This window comes from Stylophora pistillata, chromosome 2, assembly GCF_964205215.1.
Source record: "Stylophora pistillata chromosome 2, jaStyPist1.2, whole genome shotgun sequence".
NCBI classification, from domain to species: Eukaryota; Metazoa; Cnidaria; class Anthozoa; order Scleractinia; family Pocilloporidae; genus Stylophora; species Stylophora pistillata.
The window spans coordinates 29347266-29371124 of NC_142520.1; the positions used below are offsets into that span (position 1 = coordinate 29347266).

Genomic DNA, 23859 nt, shown 5'->3' on the forward strand with positions numbered 1-23859 from the left:
TAGATATTTTCCATCAAGGGAAATGGCTTGCTCCCATGACCCAGGACAGAGATAGATTTAAAATTTCATCTCAATCCGGTGGGGCTTTACATCAACGGAGAGGCGAATTCATCTGATGAAGCCGTGCGGGTCAAAGCGGTTGATATCAAACTTACCTTCTATGTCTGCCTAGTGTCTCTCAACCCCTCGGTGTATGCCAATGCAACATCAGTTGGATTTATGTATGTAGAACCTGTTTTAATACTTGCTGATGTGTTGAATAAACAACTCACGACGTCTGAAAATATGTCTCCTCGAGGGAGAAGTCGCTGTTAGCGTGATGGAAATGTTTTTTGACCGGGCTGTTGCTCTTTGAAACGATGGAATAAGCGATGAAAAACATGAGGAAAAACATGAGGAAACCCCTGGTTAAGCGATAGTTTGTTTGAGAAAAATTCAAACGTTTCTGAGATGCCACTTTTCTCCTCGAGCTCCTTGGAGGATCTGTCGGGAAAGGCAACATCACGGGAACTCCGGTCCAAAATTGTGGACCTGTATTCATTCAGTTGGGCATCGCTCAGCTTAAGTGACCCATTTGTACCTACTCATCATTGCAAAAGAGAAGGTTCAGTTTTGAACTGATTATCAAAGCTGTTTCGTTCTCATAGATCATGACAAATAAGCAATGTAGGTGTTAAATCACTTTAATGTATCACGATAATATTTAATGCTCAAGCACACCATTTCAATCTCGTGCTGTTTCGGGGTAGCTGTTTCAGAGATCTTTTGTATTACCAAGCTAAGAAAATAGCTAGAGATACACTTAACCAAATTAAACAAAACTGAAAAGGCTTAAATGAGTCATTTCTTGGCGATTTATACCTAATATTTCTAAATTTCGAGACCATTAAGGATGTCAATTTCACAATAAACCTTGCGCAGGGAGAAAAGTTTGTCGGTCGATTTGACTACATATTTCGTAGATGTTCTCCCAAAAACTTACACTTCCCTTGTATCAACGTGACCCAAATCAAGCGGCGAAAAAGCGATGAAGTCTCACCAAAAATGTTTTTTTTGTTACGTTAAGACTACCTTTATCCAAACATTTCTTTCTAGCGGGCTGCGCTGTTTGCCCCGTGGCTATCCCAAATATCTTTGCGCAAATACAAGGATCTGATTACTGGCAACTCATTCATTAACTTGTTATCCCCAGCGACGCAGCACCACAGTTTCTTTACAAACTTACCTCGTTCAAAAATATTTCGTCTTAATGAGAAATAAGAATTACTTGTTTATTTCGAGATCCGAGAAAGAAAGCCACCGTGGTTATAGCGCAATAAGCCAAGAGGGCCGTTTAATTTTTTTTTGTTTTGACTATCTTCCGCCGCTTTTTGCGACTTCTTCGCCGCATTATCCAAAAGTTACGAAGGTTGTAAGTCCGCTCCATGCACTTTTTTTCTTGCGTGGGATTAAAGTAGGCAATCCAGAGCGGGAATGGTGGGCCCATCTTGCCCGCTCGGGATTCGCAGGATTCGCCTTATCTTGCTCGGGTAGCCAATCAGAACACAGGATTCGCCTTATCTTGCTTGAGGGTGCTGCTAGCGATATAATCATATACTATAAATCACAAATGTGGGTTTCATCTGTGTCACTAAAACCTAAAAGCGCTGTATTTATGAGCCTGACCACAAGAGACCCCTGAAAAGACTAAGTTCCAAGGGTTTTTCTCAATAAAATGGCTTTGAAAACATTAGGCCAACAGAAGTCATCTCTAATGGTAAGGAATTGCTTGCTAAAGTTGACCATTTGCGCCAGGCTTGACCCTAATGGTTATAGTGGCCTACTGTCTTCTACATGCGGATTGTTACTATGTTTCTAGAAGTGTACAATCTTTGGGTGTCATTTTACATCGTTTTGTGAAAACAGGATTTTGCCTTCACAAATAAACTGACAGACGAGAACAACTCTATAAACTTCCTCTGGGAAAAGGCTTGCCTGAGGACACTCGCTGGTTGCGGGAAGGCCGGGATCTGTTACGGCTGTTGACTATCCTTGAGACAATGATTGACAACAAGAAGGTTGGCTCCAACATAGACTTATTCTGTAAGCGCTACTGAACTGACTTGGCGCTACACTGGCCTGACCTGGCTGAGTTTCTTCTGGCCAGAACTGGCTACCTGGCTTGACCAAAAAAAGCTTTACAAAACAGCTCTATTTAAGCCTAATGTACAAAGGTTTAGGTAATGCTATGAATTATCTAAAGGATAGGCAGGAATTTCGCCTTTTACAAGATCAATCACTTTCGAAAAGTTTTGGTGGATAACAACTACACAAAAGGTCATGACAGGTGACGGTTACAGTTTGACACGAGTTACAGTTATGATCTAATAACAACTGTTTACGGTTGACTGAATAGGAAGTGGTAGCATTTATGCTTTGTTGAACTTAGCAAGATCTCACAGTTTCTACGTTGAACTTTGTATATCTTTTTAGCGCTAGCATAAAACTCCGTAACCTAAAAATCTATCGTAACAGCTTACAAAGGGATTCCCATTGGGGTTTGTGTTTGTCATCCTAATTTATGCAGATCCTTCCTTGTGCCTCGTAGGCCTGGTGAACCAGCGGTCACACTACGAACCCAGAATCAGGCGAAGGATTCCGATATGTCAGAACCTGCAAGTCCTGTCTTTGAAAAATGGAGTGGATATTAGGCTCCTGCGCTGTGTTGGTCTTGTTGGCAGATTGATATTTGTTTTTCGGTTCATTTGCAACTTCATGAAAATCATTGTTACAATTTCTAGGTTCTGTCACGACAATTGCGATTATCCTTGCTCCTGAAAACCTACTTGGGAATGAAAAACACGGTCAGAATAATCAGCGGTATTTACAAGTGCCAGGGCAGCCATTCTTGTTTTTAGAATAGTGATGATCATCATCATAGCGGTTATCATCATCATCAACATTACAATTATTATCATTATTTTTATTATTGACTATTTTTGCCAGAAAAGAAAAAGGAGAAAGATCTCAAAATAGAAGAACTTTCTTATCTCTGACGTATTCAGTCATACTTAAAAGAGAGTCAAATTACTTTGTCTAAATATGTCTTTGTCCTTTTTCTCTCTCTTTTGTCTCTGCTTTTACGGAAGTCTAGCACATACAGTTTATGGTGTCAACAGAGCACTCATTTAGGTAGCAGCCTGACAAAATAACAGGAAGGGATTTCTTGGGATTTATTTCTCCATTGTGGTCTAGCATCATTTATGATTTCAGAGGATATCACAGGATACTATGTACTTTCCCGTGGACACCACTGACTTTAATACACTTTGTAAATCAAAAGCTTCTTTTTTCAATTCTAATTCATTCGATATACGTTAAGCTCTCTTACCGACATAAAAAAAAGTGGTAATAAAAACAGAGAATTTCAAAAACAAGTCGGACCTTGATAATTCGAAAGTATGATTTTATTTTGTACGTTAACAGAGAAAAACGCATACCTATGATTTCACATATGCAGACCAAACAAAAATGGCAACAAAGGAAAAATATTTGAACCATTTTTTATGCTGGTCTTGATAGCGTGTTCGTCACGTTCTGTCTTTGTATTTCGTGTGGATAATGACATAGAAAAGGAATTTCAGCCGAGGCAATTATGATAAATGCGGATTTCCAACCCACAACGGCGGTTTCCTTGGTACGTCTAAAGCAATATACATGATTGTATGACATCTTGAAAAAGCTATAAACAGTGGGAAAGAAAGAAGGTCAATTTTATTCAAAAGAGATTACTTAAAAAATGAGGACCAAGAAAATTATAATTCGCTATTTTGATCACGTTACTAAAACGATGAGTAAAATGTTGAGAGAAACCGGAAAACAGAGTAACAACGAAACTGAAATGCAAATAATTGCTGTCAAGAGTTAAGCTTAAATACTTCAGTTTCATTTAGGACGTAAAGCCGGAGGTCCCTTCTCCTGCATCTGTCAGTTAATTTAGTTAGGCAGGGGACGTTAAAGAACCCACATCACGCGATTACTGTGAGATGGTCTGGCCTGTTTATTAGGAATTGGGGGGAGGGGGCATCTGTAATATTTCTTCTTTCTTCACTGTAAACTGCCGTTGGCAGTCTGGAAAAAAACCCCGCACAGCATTTTAAAGCGCATTAGAACATTGCATAGAAATGCGCTCTAGAAATTGATATTATTACTATTATTATTATTATTATTATTATTATTATTATTATTTATTCCCAGGTGGCAGTTACCCAGCCCAGGTAACAAGACTGAAAAGCATTTAAGCGCAGCTCCAAGACTGAACAACACTATGAGCTACGCTTAGGAGAGAAAAAAGAAAACAAACACGGAAACAGTACTTTTAATTTGTCGTGAAAGCTTGAAAATCAAGGCGTTGAAAGTTAGAAATTGCGTATTCAAGTTTGCTCCGTTTTTGAAAAATTCCTTGGCTCCAGGTTCTAATTGAAACCATTTTATTAACCTTAAGAAAAAAGAAAAAAAAACTGTTAGCTTTTGAGAAGTTTATAGGTCTATAAGAGGTCTATAAGTCTATAGATAATTGGAATGATTGGACGAATTAAATCGCAGAGAAGTCGTTCCGACAGGGATTTAAAATATATACTGTTTATTTAAATTTAAAGCCAGAACACGCTTTACAGCATCAACGAAGAAAAAAGACTCTCTAGCAGATTATTCATTTATTCAATCGAGGACGCAGAAATAAGATTAGAATTAAACCAAGGGACAACGCAGCTGTGTATCTTGCAGGCATGACGGACGAACTTGAAAAGAACGTGATTTGTAACATGCTCCATTTTTGGTCACTAATTTTAGGGCACGACCTTTCGTCGAGTCCGTGACAAAAACAGAGCGATGTCTCGGCAAGCATCACGTATGTCGGCTAGCAAGTTTTCAAATTGATCGAGGTAGTTTTACCTATATCTCCATTACAGCTTTATGTTTTCATAACCTCAAGATTCAACAAGTAAATTGGGATGTGGTATTGCCAGCTTCCTGCAACCATCACCTCCTGTGAAAACGTACAGATCGTTATAAACTTGCTTATCAATTTCTAGGTACGTCGAAAAAAGGGACAGATTGTCTGAACTTTCTTTTTTTTTTACCAATATTTTGATATAATCTCATTGTTATGAGCCAATTTGTCGAAAATTTTAAAAAGGGGCACACTTTTAACCATCTTTAATTTCATTCTACCTTGGTGCTCATGGTAAAGCATTCCATGACATAAAATGTTTCTTTATACTGTATCTTGAAATTTCTAATATTACTCTCATTGGCCTTTTTAAAGTTAGAACTTTCCACATCGTGCTAGAAGATACTGGCAAAAAGAAATATTCTCCCAGATCGTCTTAACTGGAGCTCTACATGCAGCTCTCGCAAATTACACTTGCAGTAATGGAGCAAAATGCCAAGGGCAGCGATTAAATATCTTCTCTTTGATGTTTTCGCCCTACGGGCTCGTCAAAATACAGCACAACTCGTAAAAATACTCAGCGATACTACACAACAAAACGTCTAATAAGATATATAACGGGTCATTAATAGTTAGAATCATGGGAATTACCTTTGAAATTTTTCCCATTTCATAACCTGAAAGTTTTAAAGAATTTTTACCCGTGGAAAGTTTCGATTGTTCCACAAAACAGACTGTCGATGAAGTGTAGCAGATTGATTGTGCCTTCACCACGGAGGTTTCTTAGAAAGGCTTGACCTTTTAGACGACAGTAAGAGGCTTGGGGAAAGATGTTTGTAGAGAAACTACAAATAGCACGACCAAAAATGTTTTTCATTTAAACCAGGTGGATGTCTAATCTTCAAGCACTTGAGCGAAAACTGACGTCAAATGCAAAACCACAAGAAAGATAATTAGAGTACAAGGTAACGAGATTATATCATGCTGATCACCCTCTGTGCGACTTGATCAATAAAATAAATCATAAATGATAATAAAAATTCAGACGAAATCGTGCAGTTCATCATGAAATGTTCGTTTACTTACCTGTTGTTGAGAACTCATGTTCACAGTCATGTGTGACGCTGATGACCAACTAGGTCCCATTTAATAATCAGTTGGTTGGTGATTAAGTGATGAGAGACGGTCAAGAATTCAGACTGATATCTCGAAGATGCTTATGATGCCAATGAAGATTATATTTATCTTTTTTCGTTTTGTGTCGTTGAACAAAACAACACGATCATGTTTTACAAGGAACTGGTTAGAAAGTTATTTGAACTCTAATTTAGACTATTGTGTTCGTTTTATGGCATCGTAGGGGATGACGCCCTATTGCCTCTGAATAATCGGCAAGAAAAGGACACAGCCATATATCCATTGTTTAGTCTAATTTTGAAAACCAATTCTGCGTTAAATACGTTTGTTGCTGCGTCTCGCTATTACTTAGGTATCTTTCATCTTTCACAAAACCATCTCTTCGACTTCAATTTGTTTCTCAAGTTTCCATCGCTTTTTGTAATAATTTCTAAAAGAGATTGTCGTTCAGTTACAAGTAAAAATGCATGTGGTACGTGATGTTATTTGAAATACAATACTGATGTAAATCTATTTGGCCATATTTCACAACCCAAAGCCCTGGTATTTCAAAACTTTATATTGTCTGCAAAACCAGGATTTACTTTTCTATTCCATTCATTTGTCATCAAATATTCCTCACTTTCATTATGATCATTAAAAGTGATAATTTTTAAGAACATTTTTAAATTTAAATAAGTTAGCTCTCTCTTTCAAAAGAAGCAGATTGTCTTAACTCCTCACTAAATTCTTCGCCCTTAGCTTTGTCAGCAAGAAAAATAAAGTACGTTTGTTAAAAAAGAGAAAGGAAAATGACAAATGAGTAAGCGAATTTTGTAAATAAAAAAAAAAATAAAAGAGATAGACGAGCAGGCATTTCAGCAAAGCATTACATAATTTATGGAAGGACAAACGATCACCCTAAATCATTATGTTTCCACGTGCAACCACTAGTACTTTTCTTCAGTTCAAATTCTTGCTCAGGAGCAGTGGTAAGCCAGTATAATGTCGTGCGTGGGGAATTCTTTTTCGCCTTGGATACGCGAAATGTATCGCCAATACATGCAATGTTCGCGGTAGGCCGACGCTAGAAGTTATGCAGGGTTATTTTCGGGTCGGTTGGTCCACGAACTCAGAAAGAAACACGAGGAAAACTGAAGTGTCCATATGGAGTCAAACAATTCCATATGAACTCAAAGCAATTGAAATGGTCCACCTCGAAAAGCCACGTACGAGTGCTAATGTCTTACACAACCAAGTAATTAGGCGAGGACTTCTCCGACAACAAGACTACACATTTCTCGACGAAAAACAGATGCTGTTTTTCTACCTCGAAGGCAACACGAGCTCACACATAATCGAATTCTTGGAGCGAAGAATTAACCATAGGAAAAAAAATGACCACAGAGATAAGTGGTACATTTCTTTCATTCTTTTTTTTCATGTTATTTTGTAGTTATTGTTACGGTTATGTTTTATTTTTCTACAAAAGACCGCACTAATTATGTAATAAAGCTTTCAGCGCACGTGTTTATTTTCGTTTCTTGTGCGGTTTTACCAGTTATGAAACGGGGATCACAGTTATGTAACATCATCTCTGTTGGGGCAGTAGCGACTTAAGTTGGTGATTTCAATGCCTTTAAGAAAACCAAAAGAAATATCTTTAGTCTGTAACAGTGATTACAAGGAGTCGATTTCATACTGGTCTCAATATAAAAAGTCTGTTTAGTTTGGTGGACCCGACCGAAAATTGAGCAAAATTATATCATGAGGATTTCTCAAAAACTGAGGGACAAAATGATGTTTTTTACTCTGGTGTTCTTTGAAATATAAATCCTGTATGATTGTTTTTAGCAATCAATAAGATTCCCAAAAGACTTGTGAATCTTATGAAAATAGGAAATTAGCTGGAATCAAGGCTATTAGAAAGGTCACATTTAGTGTCAACAAAATCACAGAAGTCAATAGTTTTGAACACCACCAGCAAATTAAGAGTTTCTGTGACAGATGCTATTCTAGCTCTTTGCTAAATGCTCTTCTAAAAGTGAGCGCAGATATCAACGTGATCACAATTTAGTTATTTTGACAATTGGTTGCAAGTTTCTATTTGGTTGCTTTTCATGACGCAATTGGCACAAGAAACTTTACTCTTGTATAGATAATTGGTTTGGTTCTGGCCAATTCTCGGAGAAACTATTTTCTCAAGTCAAGAAATACTAACTGTGAAGACAGTACATGAATTATTTTAACACTCTGCCCGGAGTCTCTCCAGGTATTTCATTGGAACTGAAGGGTGCTCGAAGCTGAAGAACACATTTGAACTCCCTAAAATTACCCCAACTTCAGCCAAAAACCCAAACGTTCTTTTACCTGCCAATTACATGAACGTTAGAGCAATGATTAAACTATTTTATTCTCAAGATGTAATCATCAATTATTTTGATTTATAAATGATTTTAACATTCTGCACACAGGCTCCAGGTATTTTATTAGAACTGAAGGGTGTCCGTGGCTAAAGTGCACAGTTGAACTCCACAAAATTACCCAAAATTCAGCCAAACCCAACTATTTTATTCTCAATATGTAACATATGTTAATTTGTTTTTAATTATTTTGATTTCTAATAACATCCTTTAATATCCAAGAACATCTGGTCGATGATTCTCATACTTCTCATTGCCTTCCTGCTTCAAAATACAGTGGATGTTGCAAGGAAAATCTTTTTGCTCACTCGTGAGAGTCCTTTCTTTTAAGATGCTGTTGTATTTTGTTATTTTACAGTCAGTTTTCCAATGATTAGATAATCAACCAACGCTGAATGCCATTATTATTGTTATTATGGTAATAAAGTGCACGCATGGGTGCTGACAATATTTTGAAATAACTTTGAAGTGGGATCTATGAGTTAGACCATGACTGATACAGAAACAGAATAATTTTAAGACAATGAAATTCATCACTAAATCAAATCTTTAATTTGCCTGTTAAGGTATCAAATAATATTATGGAAAGGCTACGAGAAATTGTTCTGCCAACTCGTCCCCAGAGATTACCTCCTTTCTCAAGGCAAGGGAAGAGGAGAGCTCTTTAGAACTAGAAGGAAAGGGCTGACTCCATCGTTTTCCAGTTTTTGTCGGCTTGCGCTCATTACTTCCAATGTGACTTCACGTATTAACAGGTGAAGGTCTTCTCCACGTTCTTCTTCTTCCTAACTATGGAAGGTCTGACAGGAAATATATTACACTTGGTGTTGGCGACGTTTCAATCTTTTTGTGCTTACGATTTGTCTCATCAATCTCCTACTTCGATATCAGGAAATTTTCGAATAACTCCTAGTGCTCTGGCAAAACATTAACAATCGAACAACCGATGAATCATTCTCTTGGCTGTATGTTTCGGTCTAAATATAAAGTTGTTGATCACCTTATCCTCACTTAAACTCAAAAACACTATTTTATATTGTCTGAATCTTAAATATCTCATGGTAATCAAGCCAACCAAATCGTTGAAACTTCAAATTCCACAAAAAATAACGAATAACAAATTCATCCACCATATTGAAAATTACTTAATGTATGTATGACTTCATAGTGGCGGTGAGGACTAAACCGACGATTATCCTGGAGCCACTCCTCTCTATCAGAAACTTAAACCAAGAAAATTTCGATGAAGTTAAATTTATTCCAAGCTAACACGTAGCTTAACGCCTTGTCCCTCAGACACCTACTGTCAATTACTTATCTATTGCGTCATTTGACGTTCCCGTGCAAGATGAACGCGCGGGGGTTGAATTAGATCAAGCGAAAACAGACTATCGAAAGCCTCCTTCTAACTGTCCAATCGGTATGACACCAATGAGCCAATGGCTGCGTTTTCTTTTTTCAGACTAAACGTAATAAGCCTTACGTGATCTTCATCTTATGGAGAAGGCTTTGCCTTTCAAACATCTTATTTGCATAAACTATTATACTTTACTAAATAGGGGACGCTTATCTAGAGGACGTTTCGGTTCTTGACTGGTTTAGTGCAAATGAGTCTCAAATGTCAATAATCTCAGTAATTTTGTCCAGGAGATTAGTCATAAATTCTAGCAGATGACCAGGATTAGTTAAGTGCACGAATAGCTTCCCTGAATTTGTAATCATATTAATAAGAGATTCAGACATAACCATTTCAACGTGTCTGTGGGGTGGAGCTGTTTGAACTACTATCGGATATCAGGGAAGGCGAGTCCAATTTGGCAGCAATGGCTGTTGTTTAATACGGGCCAACTTCCGGGTGGGGTTAATTTCAGGCCAGCAGTCAAGCTTAGGTCCGTGGATATGACAACGCACGCGCATAAAGCTAGATGTTTATTTTGGTGACGTCAACAAAAAGTCCAAAATGGCGCCTACTCTGAGAGACGCAATACACTTCCCCTTCTTAGCTCATTTCTACGTTCAAAAGTTTCCTTGTCCTTCAAAAACTATAGAGGCGTGCTGCAGAAGAATAGGAAGTGTACGAAAATATGAGGTGTGTGTAACTTATGCAACTCAGTGGTAAAACATTTGAGGTTCGATGTGTTTCAGTTCCGGCCCGCATATCTTCACGACGAAACACAACATATCTTGAAAAACAAGGTACGTAAAAATACCATTCAATCGTAACAACATAAGATAACAAAATATGCCTTCAGAATCTCTGTAGGATTTACTTGTATTTGTGGTATTTTTCGTCGTAATGCAACCTTTTCCTCTCATTTCTGTATCATTGAATAAGTTTCGCCAAGTGAGTCACTGCTCGAATTGATCACACCATGTTCTGACTTACGCTCTCTTGCAGACCAATGGAGAACAAACTACCTTCTAAACATTAAGATGCCAGTTGTAAGGAAAAATATCATAGAAAGCAGGAACGGTTCAGATCTGCGACACAACAGCAGTTCAAATGAAATTTTTAACTCCATATTAATCTGACAACAAAGAGATCCTTCGCTGTAACAATCTTGGCTTGAGGAAAAACGGTGCAATATTTTGGGTAGCTCCGTATCTAAGTGCCTATATATCGTGAGAGCTTTAATCGTAAACTTCATGAGATGTTCATGGAATTTGAGCTTTTCTAGGTGATATATCAGTAAAATTGGTTTTATTCAATGGCAATCTCTGAAGGAGCTTCGTTCCCAAATCACCATGTTTGAGTAGTATTCTAAATTCTTTCAATTGAATTTGAGGATCTGAAAATATAGGTGATTACATCATTATAAGTGCTAAAGTAATAAACTTCTTCATTTTGAAGTGGATACAAGGTTTGCAAATTTTATATTTGAAAAAATGCATACGTTTTACACTGAGTCTCCCATAAATTTGGGTATTAGAGATCAGAAATGATCAGATTATTATTCTAGTTGACTATTGTTGAGATAGATTCTAATCAATGAGGCCCTTCACTATGCAATATTGAGGTTTGCAAAAAAAAAAAAAAAAAGAAAAAAACTCATTGTAGCTCTCATCTTATTCCAAATAATAATACCTTTTAAAGTACATTATGAAGAAGTTCCCTGAACTCTGAGTAATTGCGTTCAGATTTCAAACAGTGTTATCTGAAGAGTTGCTACATTTGAGAATAGATTCCTGTTAGAACCAGTTTAAAACGTGGGATGATTTGCCCCTTCTTCACTGATTCATATTTTATAACCGAAGTGTAATGTGGTGTAATCAATTTACTTTAAATGTAATGTAAATGCATGTTAGTATATCAATAAAGTAAGGTTTGTTGACTTTTAGTTGTCCAGTGTAAAGGAAGAGTGAGAAGCAACTCAGGACTGACTCATCACTAGAAGAGTAAGGAATGCTTTGGAGCTATGCATTACTTCTTTCTCAACAGAAAAACTAAAATGTTAAGAAAACATGGTTTAAGTTGATGCCATAAAATTTAACTGCCAGGAAAAACGCTGTCAACTTAAGCACCAACAAAATGAACAACTTTTGTAGAATGTTCTTTGAACATTTAAATTGTTAGTTTCAAAAGGTGAAAATAAACAATTTATGAAAATCGGGTTTCCAGATGGGATTTGAACCCACGACCCTCCGTGATATAGGCGGATGCTCAAAAGGCCCTGTCAAAAATATTTTTGACCATGTTCACACAATATTTACAACAAGCTAAGGGGTACAACTTATTTATCCGATCCACTGTAGTAAGTAAAGTTGACAGGTTACACTGGCCGGCAAAACAGACTCTAAAAAGTGCTTAAATTAAAAAAAAAAAAAAAAAAAAATAGGCTTTTTATCCTTGGGTTTCACCCACGTGACCAATACCTTAGCAACGGTTACTATCCGCCATCTTGGTGTCCCTCGAGCGTAAACAAATCGTATCTAACGAAGAGTTCATGTGAGAAAGAAGGGATGGTTTTATGCATTATTGTTGGCTGTTCGAGCAAAAGTGGAAAGCATAAAGATTAACGATTTTTTCGTATAATAATTTAATAATTTTATTATTTCTATAGCGCAAAATTCATTATATATATGATCTAATGCGCCATACCTAAGATCATCACAAATCAAGGGGAAGAACAGGAGGAACTAGAAGTTGTTGTATTGTTCGAGGCTTGCGGCTGTTGTAGATCCTCGATTTTTTGGTCGAGCTTTTCTTTGAGCTTCTTAGCCGATGAGAAATCGATGTCTTTAGCCCTCGCATACGGCACTTCATTGACCTATGTCGGCAAAATCCATGAGCATTTTACCTGAGTGCAAGTAAGCTTGGGGTGTCACGAAAACTCACACCCCGAAAACTCAGACTCCTCGAAAATTCAAGAGATAAACTCGACTCATGATCACTCCTGGTAATCCCTCGTGTATTTTGACCTTTTGGGTCTTCATCCAACTGAAGCAGCGAAAGCAAGGCCGCAAGTTGCACGTTTCGCAAAATCGTCCGATGGTTGAGTATTAAAACATTTTAGAGTGACACAAGACTTCATTTAGCTTAGATTTCCTCCATTTTTCCCGTTAATTTTGAACTTTTCATTCACAGTTAACGGGATCAAATGCGCTCGCTCCAACACCAAAGTATTAAAATGTGGCGTGATTTTGACGAGCCGAAAGGGACGTTTGTTTACCTTTTTGTACTTCGTCGCACAGATCCTTGTTGTCGCTCTGTTAAAATTCTTAAATATTTCGCGATAATAATGGATACAAACAGAGACTCGGCCCACCAGTCCCAAAACGAAGACAATTTTGCGACCCTTGGGCCAGAGTTCTTAAATGAGGCAGAAAGAGAAAAACAACGCGAAAGAAGACTCGGCATCAGCGCCGTCACGATTCGCCTCACTGAAGAATCACTCTTGATATTGTTGTTCGTCTTTCGCGTCGGATTTGTTGCATTATTCCACCGGTTATATTATAAAAAAATTGGTTCATGCTTTATGCTATGCACTATCGAATTATGGAGCACTTCGGAAGCTTGGAGAACACTTCGAGGGACCTGAGTTTTCGGTGTCTGAGTTTTCGTGACACCCAGCGACCTAATGCCATGAATTCTAGTAGTTGCCTCTAACATAAATAAAACACTCGCGATATGTGAGAATGACTCAGCCAGTCCAGCTTTGCATCCAAAGCAATGGGCTGACAAAATAGTCCATCGTTTTCGGAAATGACCCAAATGTTCACTAAAGGATCATTCATATGCTGTGAATGCCAAACTCGTGCTCTCACGGCATACTTGCCGGCGATTACTTTGCCTACAACTGAGGTTACAAATCCCGACACCATTTGATTAAACGCCTCTAGACTCTTGAACGCCTTGAACTGCTTCTTGGTGTAGAAGCTGGTCTCAAGAACGAGGTAACTCAGCAAGTCCGACGCTTCCACAGGAGGCAAGCATTTTGGACTGAACTTCTCGGCTGGTATGCTTGCAGGGTCAACCCCAATGACCGAGATCTTTTGCAAACATCCTTCCTTCCAACTCTCTAAGCTTTCGGCATACTCAGAGAGCACTGGGATACCTTAAGATGAATGGCAGATACTTTTATCGCTTTTTTCTTCCTGGATATTCATGTAGTTGGCGAAATAATACGGCGATAAGAGAGAGGGCTTCACTCTAGAAATCGACTAATTATTCATAAATTTGACACCCGAGGGACACCAACATGGCGGACACTAACTTCAGCAAAGCTTGTGACGTCACCTGAAACCCAACCATAGGATTACACAATTACTGGTGAACCAGTAGTTTCCATTGTGGTCCTTGCAAACAAATGAAGCAAATGGTCTAAATTGAACATAACATCATTAAGAACATCATTCCAAATAATAATACCTAATAAGTTGGGCGGAACAACCATATTGTGCACATTCTTTTCTTAGTGCCTTTACACATGGAGACCTATGGAATTCATGAGCTTTCATGAGAAGTTGTCGTTCGTTTTGTTCATGAATGGAGCGCTTATAACTAAGAAATCTGTTGGGTGTCCTAACCAACATTGTCAACTAACTATGTTAAAATGCAGGAATTCCTAATCTTTGCGTGTTTCGTCTCACGGAGTTGCCTGTTCAACTTATAACGATATTTTGATTTTTAAAGTTGTCCTCCCTTAAAAAGAAGACATGAATACATAATAAACTTTAAAGAAAATTTATATCCACTGGTAATGTGATGGTGCTCGAGCCTGTAAAAATTGACAAATATTTATTCTCTTTGTATCTTCCCTTCAATCTCTCGATATACTGACAACTGTCACAACGTTTTCCCTTTGGCTCTCATCGTTCGCATACGATTCCCTTGCAAAAGTAGTTCCTTCCTAGCTTATCTTCTTGCCTCGAGACTGACGACAGGCCCTTTAGCGGGCAAGCTACTGTTTTGGTTAAGCAGATTAACCAATAATGATCACAGAAAATAACATTTTGGCTGTGGCCCGAGTTGATGAAACTTATATGGGTGTTAATTAAAATGTCTGGTTAATAAACAGAACCGGTTCTACTAATGGGTCATTTTATATGCATTTGCTGTACATAGCTAGTATTTTTGTATTGTTTAGGTAAGACAGCCAGAGTTACTAAGCCCCCTCAGAACAGAATTGAAGGAACTCAGGTCACGGAATTGCCGAACACCGAGAACCTCCAGAGGAGTTTTCACTGTTTTTGACCTGAACATTTTGTCGTTTAATCACCATTTCACCAAGTCAGAAGATGTTATAGCCTGGTTACAAACAATGAATATTGATCGCGAAGTAAAGTGTGTTTTTCTATGTTATGTATGATAGAATAGGGTGACCTTTGTATCACTGAATAAACTGCATTGTTAATGATGAAATGAGAGATTTAAGATTCATCTTGGCTGCTGGATATCCCGTTTATTTTGCAGACTGAAATCTTCTAAGTTAAGCTCGGGAAGCCAAGACAACGTCCCAAAAATTTCAATACTACAAATCTAAGGTGTAATTCTAACGCCCTTTTTGCATAGTTGTGGTTTTTCATGTTTTTTTCCAGCAGCTCTGTAGAATTAGGGTTCATCATGCTTTATATCAGAACAGAAGATGATCATTGACTAGGTCGGCCCAAGGAAAGGGCGCACGTGCTATGAAGCTTCGCACCTGCTATGAAATAAAAATCGCGTGCAGGGCTTAGCTTGTGGTTTGGCTTTAGTGAGAATGATATAGTAACTGGATAAGAAAGACTAAAATAACTAAGAAACAGTCACGAAATAGTGTTTTTGTGCTCCACTTGAAAAGTAACCTGGGATCAAACAGACATTCCATGACGGAATGTGTGGCCTTCGTCACTCTTTATAGGGAAGTAAACAGGCTCCTGAGCGGAGAAAATATTTTATTTTGTTATATGTTCATTGACAAGTTGGAAAATTAAACCTTGTGTAAAAGTTCTCATTCTGGTTCCGCGCCGCCTCCATACGACATCTGCCCATATATTTAACTTGTTATACATTCCAAATGAGATATTTGAAATCCCTTCCTGATGTTTATTTTCATATCAGATAATTAAAACGGCTGGAATGGTTTTCATATATATTTTCCTATCGGAAGAATGAATTGAGAACATTTGAGGACCATAAATGAACGAGTCCTCTCAACAATACACTTCTTGGAACATAAAGAACGTTTTAGGAAATTTGTCGTGAAGTTGCAATAGAGTTTGTGGCTTGAAGTTAAAGAAGATTTTAATCTGTGCAAGATGAATTAAGTCTAGAAGCACTGACGAATATCTAAGGACCAGCTGTAGAGAATCATCAACTGGTCTCTTACGTTCGCTAAAATCAAATCACAAAATTAAAATTAGATAAGAGAGGACAAAATTGACACCAAAAATATCTTCGACATAATTAAAGGTTTCTTCGTGAAAGCACTCTTGACTTTGACATAAACACTTTTTGTTATTTATATTTCATGACTCAATTATCGGCGTCTTAATGATCTAATTCCTTCAAACGACGATCTAACCGGCTTAGAGAATATAGAGAATATAAGTTTCTTAACTGAGAACAACTGTCGAGTATTAAAAAGTTTGAGTTAGTAGAGCAATAACAATCATGACGGTTTGCCAAAAACAAATTCCTCGACTACTTGAAAATGAAATTTGGGACATAAAAGCCTTGAAGACTGAACAATAACACCAGGCGCATTTCGGATAAGCAAGAAGTAAAAATGAAAAAAAAAAACACTAGAAGATTTTCCTGGCTTCTGTTAAGGAAAATGTTGTTCTGTCGGTCGCTCGCCCAGCGTTCTTCGAAAAAGGAATAGAGTCAAAAATGATAAGAAATAGTATTTATGATAAAGTCCATTCTATAGAAAGGTCTTTAAGAACCGGAAGTCAGACAGACAAATTCAATTTGAATTTACAGATCCTTAGTTTAAAAAAAAACTTTCGAGACTGCAAGTTAAGCAAATGAATGGCTAAATCTTTCCCACGTTACATCGTAAATAGCAGAGCCCCTTAGGCTCGTATAAATCTTCATGGCGGAAAAAGTTGTGTCCCTTTGCAGCTAGGGTGAACGTACCTATTTTACCTATTTGAATTAATTTGATGGCCTGCTCCCAGTTGGCTTGTTAGCTCAATTGGTAGAGCGCTGCACTAGTATCGCAGAGGTCAGTGGTTCGAATCCCGTACAGGCCTGAAATTTTTTTTTTTCAGGTCTGATTTTCACTATTGCTCAAATAGTGCTTTACTGCGAAGGATCGTTCACATATACGTCTCATAACCGCAGTTCATACATATGTTTCATATGTTTGTTGTTGTTTGATTTATCATCTACGGGTTTATGTCGAATTAATTTGATGGCCTGCTCCCAGTTGGCTTGTTAGCTCAATTGGTAGAGCGCTGCACTAGTATCGCAGAGGTCAGTGGTTCGAATCCCGTACAGGCCTGAAATTTTTTTCAGGTCTGATTTTCACTATTGCTCAAATAGTGCTTTACTGCGAAGGATCGTTCACATATACGTACCTATTTGTATTAGATCAGTGCAACAACAACAACGACATAGCTTGCGTTTCATTGTGTTTGTTGTGCTTTTGGTTTTTCTATTGCAAAGGAGTGACAAATAAAGTTTAATAACGTTTGAAATGTTTGACTGAGATCAGCCAGATGTTATTTGGTTCCAGATTCAATCAAAAAATGAATATGTTGACGCGGTCTCTCGCTTATTAATTATGATAAACAAAGTCGCGTATAAATAGTTCTTCTCGCAATGTAAACACTAGTTCCTGAACTTAAGTTATCCAATTTGTACATTATTTTAATTAATAACTTCCTTTTACATGAACTAAAGAAAAAAAAAACAAAGAAACAAAAAAAAAAACAGAAAAGCTCCTGAAAAATGTCGAAATAGTGCGCTTTACTCGGCAGATTTTTTTAATATAGTTAGTAATTTATGTATCTATAAATGATGTGCAACCGTCGCAAGGAACTCTATATGACTTAAACGTATTCAACACAAATCGTTGTTTTATTTTTGTCTCTTAGTTTTTTCTATCCCGGCTGGCCTTAACTTTGGACGAATATCGACTGTGAACATACTTAATCTTTGGCGACTAGCAAAAACTTAAGATTCTGTCAAGATTTTTGCGTTCTTCTTTTCTACAACACGAGACGTCATGTTTCAGTTGAAAAGTCAATCATGATCAGTAACGCGAGTGAATGTTTTGCAAGAAATATAAGAAAATTAAAATTTCGATGTATTCCAGTTTGAAAGAAAAAGTGCTAGTGAAGACCTATAATTCTTCACAGAAGAATAAATGAAATGTAACCGGTGGCAGTAACACCTGCACCTTCAGTTTTATTTCAAGTAGGCTCGGTTGATTAAAGTTTATGCAAATTGATAAGAGATAAGACATTCAATCGCTATCTTCTCACTTTGCACCAGTACCTCTTCACCAGTACCTCTGCACCAGTACCGAAAGAGTAATTTGCGAGAGTTGAGCTTGTAGCTCCACTTTAATGGAACCAGGAGAATATTCATTTTAACCAGTATCTTCTGTTGAGATGTGACAATTTTTAACTTTTAAAAAAGTCCATCTAGAGTAATGTTAGAAATTTTAAAGATGCAATGTGGAGACAAAATTTTTTTTATGTCCCGGAATTTTTATCCGGTGGATTCGCGGCATTTGTAATTAAGTAAAATGTAATTAGGTGTCTGAAAGTGTCCCCCTGAAACCATTGTCAAGAAATCGGCTTGGAGCAATGAGATTCATTCAAAGTACGAGTTAAAAATAAAACACGTGCAAACAATTCGTGCATTTCTTGACGTACTTAGTAGGTGGCAAAAATATTTGTAGCGATCTGAATGTTTTTGTAGGGAAATAATAGACGCACAGGAAGCTGTCAACAACATGCCTCAACCGACTGATGCTAATTTTCATTGACAGTCAATGAAAATTAAATCATTAAGCTGTAAACAGGCTCGACCAAGCTTAAAAAGTGCTACATGGCATACATAATAAGTGCTAATAAATTGATTTGTCTTTTAAAGGACTCTTAAGTCCTGCAGCTTATAAAAAGGTCGTGTTGTAAAAATTAGTGCCCATGAAAGTGAGCATGTTACAAAACACGTTATTTTCCAGTCCATTCACAGGCGTCCCAATTTCACGTCTCGAGCAAAAGCGAAGGATTATTTCATGCGTTTTTCGTTATGTTTTTTGGTGATTTCTCCTGTTTTGGGCTTGAAAATTACCAAAGAACACAATAGACACACAAGGAATGAGCAAGTTTTATTAATATTATGTGTAAAATGTTCATATTTCGGAACATTTAGTGTTTTAAATGGACCATATTATGTTCCCCATACTATTCCTTATAACGCATTCGAATTCTCAACAGTTTCTCACGTAACTTAACACCGCGTCACAGAACGCGTGACGCTTTCATTAAATAATCCTTCGCTTTTGCTCGTGACGTGAGCTTGAGACGCCTGTGGTCCATTATGCCTGCTAGATCAATATACACGAGGGTTCTCCCCTTATTTATTTCTAATCGTATTTCTGTGCCGTTGATTGCATAAATGAAGAATCCGCGAGTGTGTTTTCTTCGTTGATTTTGTAAAACGTGTTCTGGCCTTAAGTTTTTAATTAATCAACAGAATAGATTTTAAATTCCTGTTTGATAAATGACTTTGCTATCAAATTCATCCAGCCGTCACGATTACTTATAGATTTCTATAAACTGTTTTTAAGCAGACAATTTTGTCTGAATTCCTTTTGTGTTTTGGGTTTCGATCCAAACCTGGAACCACGGATTTTTTTCCAATGTGAAATAAACTTGAATATGCAGTTTCTAGCTTTCAACATTTTTTTAAATTCTTCTCTCCTCGACCAATAGACGCCGGACTCAAGTTAAGCATTTTTATATTTGCTTCGATTCTCCAAACTTTCACGTCAGGGACTCTGTTTCTGAGATGATTTTCTTTTTTCTTTCTTAGGCGTGGCTCACAATTTTGTTTTCTTGACTGGCTGGGCTTGAAGGCTGGATATTCAGTGCTTGGTAATTTAGCGTACTGTCATCTGAGAATAAATGAAAATTGAAATCATTTGCCTTTCAGTTTGTTTATTACAATGCTTTCCAGTCGTTTCAGCATCGTGATCAAAATACAGATTTAGCATTTGCTTTGGTACTTACTTTTCAATTAACCTCTTCTGAATAACATTGACCTTCCTTCTTTCCGACTGGTTACAGCGGTTTCTAGGCGTCATATACGTCCTAATTGACTCGGAAATCCGCCTTTACCATAATTGCCTCGACAGAAAATCCTTTCTATGTCATTATATTGCACACGGACTACAGTGCAAGAACGTGACAAACACGCCATCAACAACTAGCGTAAAAAATGGGTCCTTCATTTTTCCCTTTTGAGCCATTATTTAGTTTGCGTGTTTGGAATTTTTCATGAGCGTTTTTTGCTGTCCGCACATAAAATAAAATCACGTTTTAAATTTGTAAAGTGCCGACGTGTTTTTTGCATTCTGTCTTGGTCAATAACAGTTGTTTTTACGTCAGAGAGCTTAACCGGCCGGCGTTCACAGAATAAATTAGAATTGAAAACAAAAGAAGCTTTTGATTTTCAAACTTAGCGCATTAAAGTCAGTGGTAGCCACGGGAAAGAACAAAATACACTCTGAGATCCTCTTCAATCATGAAAAATGCTAAACCAATATAGAGGAATCCCAAATAATTCCCAGTAAATCCTTGTCTGTCATTTGTCGGGTTGCTACTTAAATGCGTGTTCTGTTGACGCCATACACTGTGTGTCAGACGTCTGAAGAAGCAGAGGTGTTGGGAATTGTCTACAGTCGGACTGCAGGGCTGATCATAAAGCAAGTCATATTGGTAAGTTATTTTGTTTTATTTTTCGACTTATTGCATCTCAGGGATTGATGTCGATCTCCTTTTTAACCATTTTCAGTTCTTTGCATCGAAAACATTCAAATAATTCGAAAGCTCTTGTAATCAGTCTTCTTTCAGTGAACTTATCTTGTCTTCACAAAATCAACTGAATGTGGGCTGCTCTGAGTTCTTGTCAAAGTGAAACTAGGGAGTTTCTTTTTCTTCCAACAGACATTAAAGTCATTCTTACTGGTTGCAGTATCAGTATCTTAAGAAAAACGTTTCATAGGTAATCGTCTTTGTCATCGAACTGAACATGCTGGAACTGTGTAGAATTCATTTTGGCACGAAAAGGTGCTTCGTCGTTCAGTGTAAGTAATCACAGTGAAACTAAAATTTGTCATGAAGAGCTCAGCCGGCTTCATGAATTTCCAACCTTTTCCGCTTAGTGAGCCGAGACAGGCAAGTCAAGTGCCAGCAAAAGCACAATAGTCTTTGTGTGAGTGAGGAATCGAAATTGTTTGCAAAAGAGATATATTTACCCTACTGATGTTGACACCATTCTCGAAAGTCAAGTATTTGTATAGATTCCTGCGAAACGAGTGCATACAATATTACTGATTTCTGATTACTTTGAAAGTTAACCCTAAGGTATCTAAGTGTAACCGATGTATTTAAGTGTAACCAATAATGAATATTTACTCCTCGTAAATTGAGAGCAAAATTAAGGCAATTATTTTGTGGTTTCAGAATTTAATGCGTGAAAGAATGATTAAACTATTATTATAATCTCTTATATTTTATACTTTTCCATTAATCTAATCTTTCTGAAGTGTTTATGATAGCCATATCCTTCTTCATAAGATTCTTATTTTCTTTCGAAATGATCCGATACTAGGACTGTCCATGTGGGATGGATTATTGAAATGACAGGTAAGACTGACGAGACCTTTAGACTAACGTTGTGGTGCCACATAGAACAATCACCACATTTTAATGGCGTTAACTTGAGTTCTTTTTATTAGTTTACTCGCCTTAATTTGTTTTAAACTCTTGAGAAAACTGTCTTGATTTTCACCAATTAAAGTTACAACAACTTTCCTTCGACCACATACTTCTTTTGACTTTCAGATTCAAAACTTCTGGAACTATTTTAGGACGATTTGTACTCGATTCAACAACTTCGTGATGTCAGAGACGAGATTTTCGATTATTTTTCCAGCAATCATAATCACCTTGGCTTTCTTACACATGGTCACAGGTAGCACAGGGTAAGTCGGACTCGCTCATGAAATAAAAATTCGAGTAAATCGCCCATTCTCAGTTAAAATATGTCAGATTGTAATACTAGCAGTCTCACTGTTTCTTGGAAACTGAGAATTGTTTCAGGAATCACAAAGCTAACTTAAGTCTCTATAATGAACATCACACTTAGCTTGTTTACATGTTCCTTGTCAAAGTGACATTTTCCCCTTTATTCGGCAGAGCTGGCCCAGGATCGACCCCCATTAGTTCCATAAAGGTTTGTTGCTTTCAATTTATAATTTCTAATCTATTAAAGAGTTGGCCTCCTCATAACAAAAGACGAAAGGAATGTCTGGCGATTGGAATGGTTTAACTCTATGATGGACTGAATACCATTGTCAGCCTGTTGTGTATTTATGTATGTTTTCCCCTTCTTCTTTTCACTCAGGATGCTTCCAAAAGAATAAAAGTCAAGAGAGCTGGATTTGGCAGGGGTCTAAGGGAATGCCGGAAGCAATTTAAAGACGAGCTCTGGGACTGCAGTTTTTATTACGAAAACATGACTGGAGAATTACCTGGTAAAAGTTCTTTTAATCATTTCATGCATCAGACCAAGTAACTTGCCTCTACTTCTAGCATGACTCCATAACTGAAGGGACGTTCAAGGTTTTTCTATTTCGGGATTTTTATCGTTATCCTTTGATCGTCAAAATAGTAATAACAACAATAATAATAACAATGGTTATGGCGTTAATGATTATACTGATAATCGAAATGGCTGCCTAGACTGAAATGATGATTTTTAAAAATAACTAGAGAATTACGTATTTTCCTACAGATATTTTATCATCCAACTGTGCTCCATAGAGTACAAATAACGTTATTTGTATTTTGACTCGCCATACGGGCTCGTCTAAATACTGCACAACTCGTAAAAATACTCGGCGATACTACACAACAAAACGTCCAATAAGATATAAATATATATATTCCTTTTCTTCAAATGTCTATAGGTACTAGCTTGTATCTTTTAAACAGCGGATATCTTTCTGTTATAGACAATAGAGAGACAGCAGTTATACATGCAATCACAACTGCTGGCATCCTACAAGAAATCATGTCTCAATGTGCTGCAAACGAAATCATCGAATGTAGCTGTAATGGAAAATCAGGGGGATCTCATGGATGCAAGAACAGACTGACGTTTGCCGTGACAAAGACCAAGAGTATACTAAGAACTCGACGGCAAGGGAACTACGAACGAAGACAAATTGAAATAAATAATCAGATGGTGGGGATAGAGGTAAATGATGTTTTCCTATTTTACTTAATCATATATATAATGTATTCAATGTTGTTTGCTAACTCATCTGTCAATTTTGCGCCTATTTTTATTGAGATAGCTATCTATTTATCTCTTACTACCATGGGAAAATAATGCTACATCTACCCACAAGGAATCGATAGATCGTGATGCCTCTTCAAACATCAAGTCCTCTTTTTTTCTCTCTCCGGGAAATTTCACCAATTGAACATAAATTGTAATTCCAATCATCTAAAATTCTTTGAAGGAAGAGGACCTAATTTTTTCCGAAGAGTTGTAAGTCGTCAAACAGGAAATGCAGTTTTACTATGGATACCAGGGTCTTTTTCTCGGACCGAAACCATAGAATAGTGTGTGAACTTGGCGTTGCGTTATCAATATGAGTGGCATGAACAATTGTTTTTATCCTTATTCCGCAGTAACACATTCCTTAGCAGAACAAACTT

The 23859-nt window shown here is 37.3% G+C and overlaps 1 protein-coding gene and 2 long non-coding RNA genes across 4 annotated transcripts in view; 2 read left to right on the plus strand and 1 right to left on the minus strand.

The window, feature by feature from the left end:
* Nucleotides 1-3428: 3428 nt before the first annotated feature.
* Nucleotides 3429-5850, minus strand: LOC148738250 (uncharacterized). 2 transcript variants are annotated; one of them, XR_015997052.1, is made up of 4 exons: nucleotides 5582-5850; nucleotides 4933-5026; nucleotides 4356-4477; nucleotides 3429-3721 (listed from the first exon to the last, which is right to left on the minus strand). It is a non-coding gene; the product is annotated as an uncharacterized LOC148738250 (long non-coding RNA). The 2 variants fall into 2 exon arrangements; XR_015997051.1 differs by lacking the exon at nucleotides 3429-3721 and having other exon boundaries at nucleotides 4342-4477; nucleotides 5582-5831.
* Nucleotides 4934-12313, plus strand: LOC148738251 (uncharacterized). The gene is made up of 3 exons (XR_015997053.1): nucleotides 4934-5072; nucleotides 5817-10665; nucleotides 10868-12313. It is a non-coding gene; the product is annotated as an uncharacterized LOC148738251 (long non-coding RNA).
* Nucleotides 12314-19973: 7660 nt separating this feature from the next.
* LOC111343280 (protein Wnt-8b) overlaps nucleotides 19974-23859 on the plus strand; it is a 50186-nt gene continuing 46300 nt past the window's right edge. Inside the window, exon 1 of the mRNA XM_088750336.1 lies at nucleotides 19974-20847. Within this exon, the coding sequence (XP_088606462.1) occupies nucleotides 20737-20847 (111 nt within the window). The 5' untranslated portion in view covers nucleotides 19974-20736. The remainder of the gene's footprint in view (nucleotides 20848-23859) is intronic.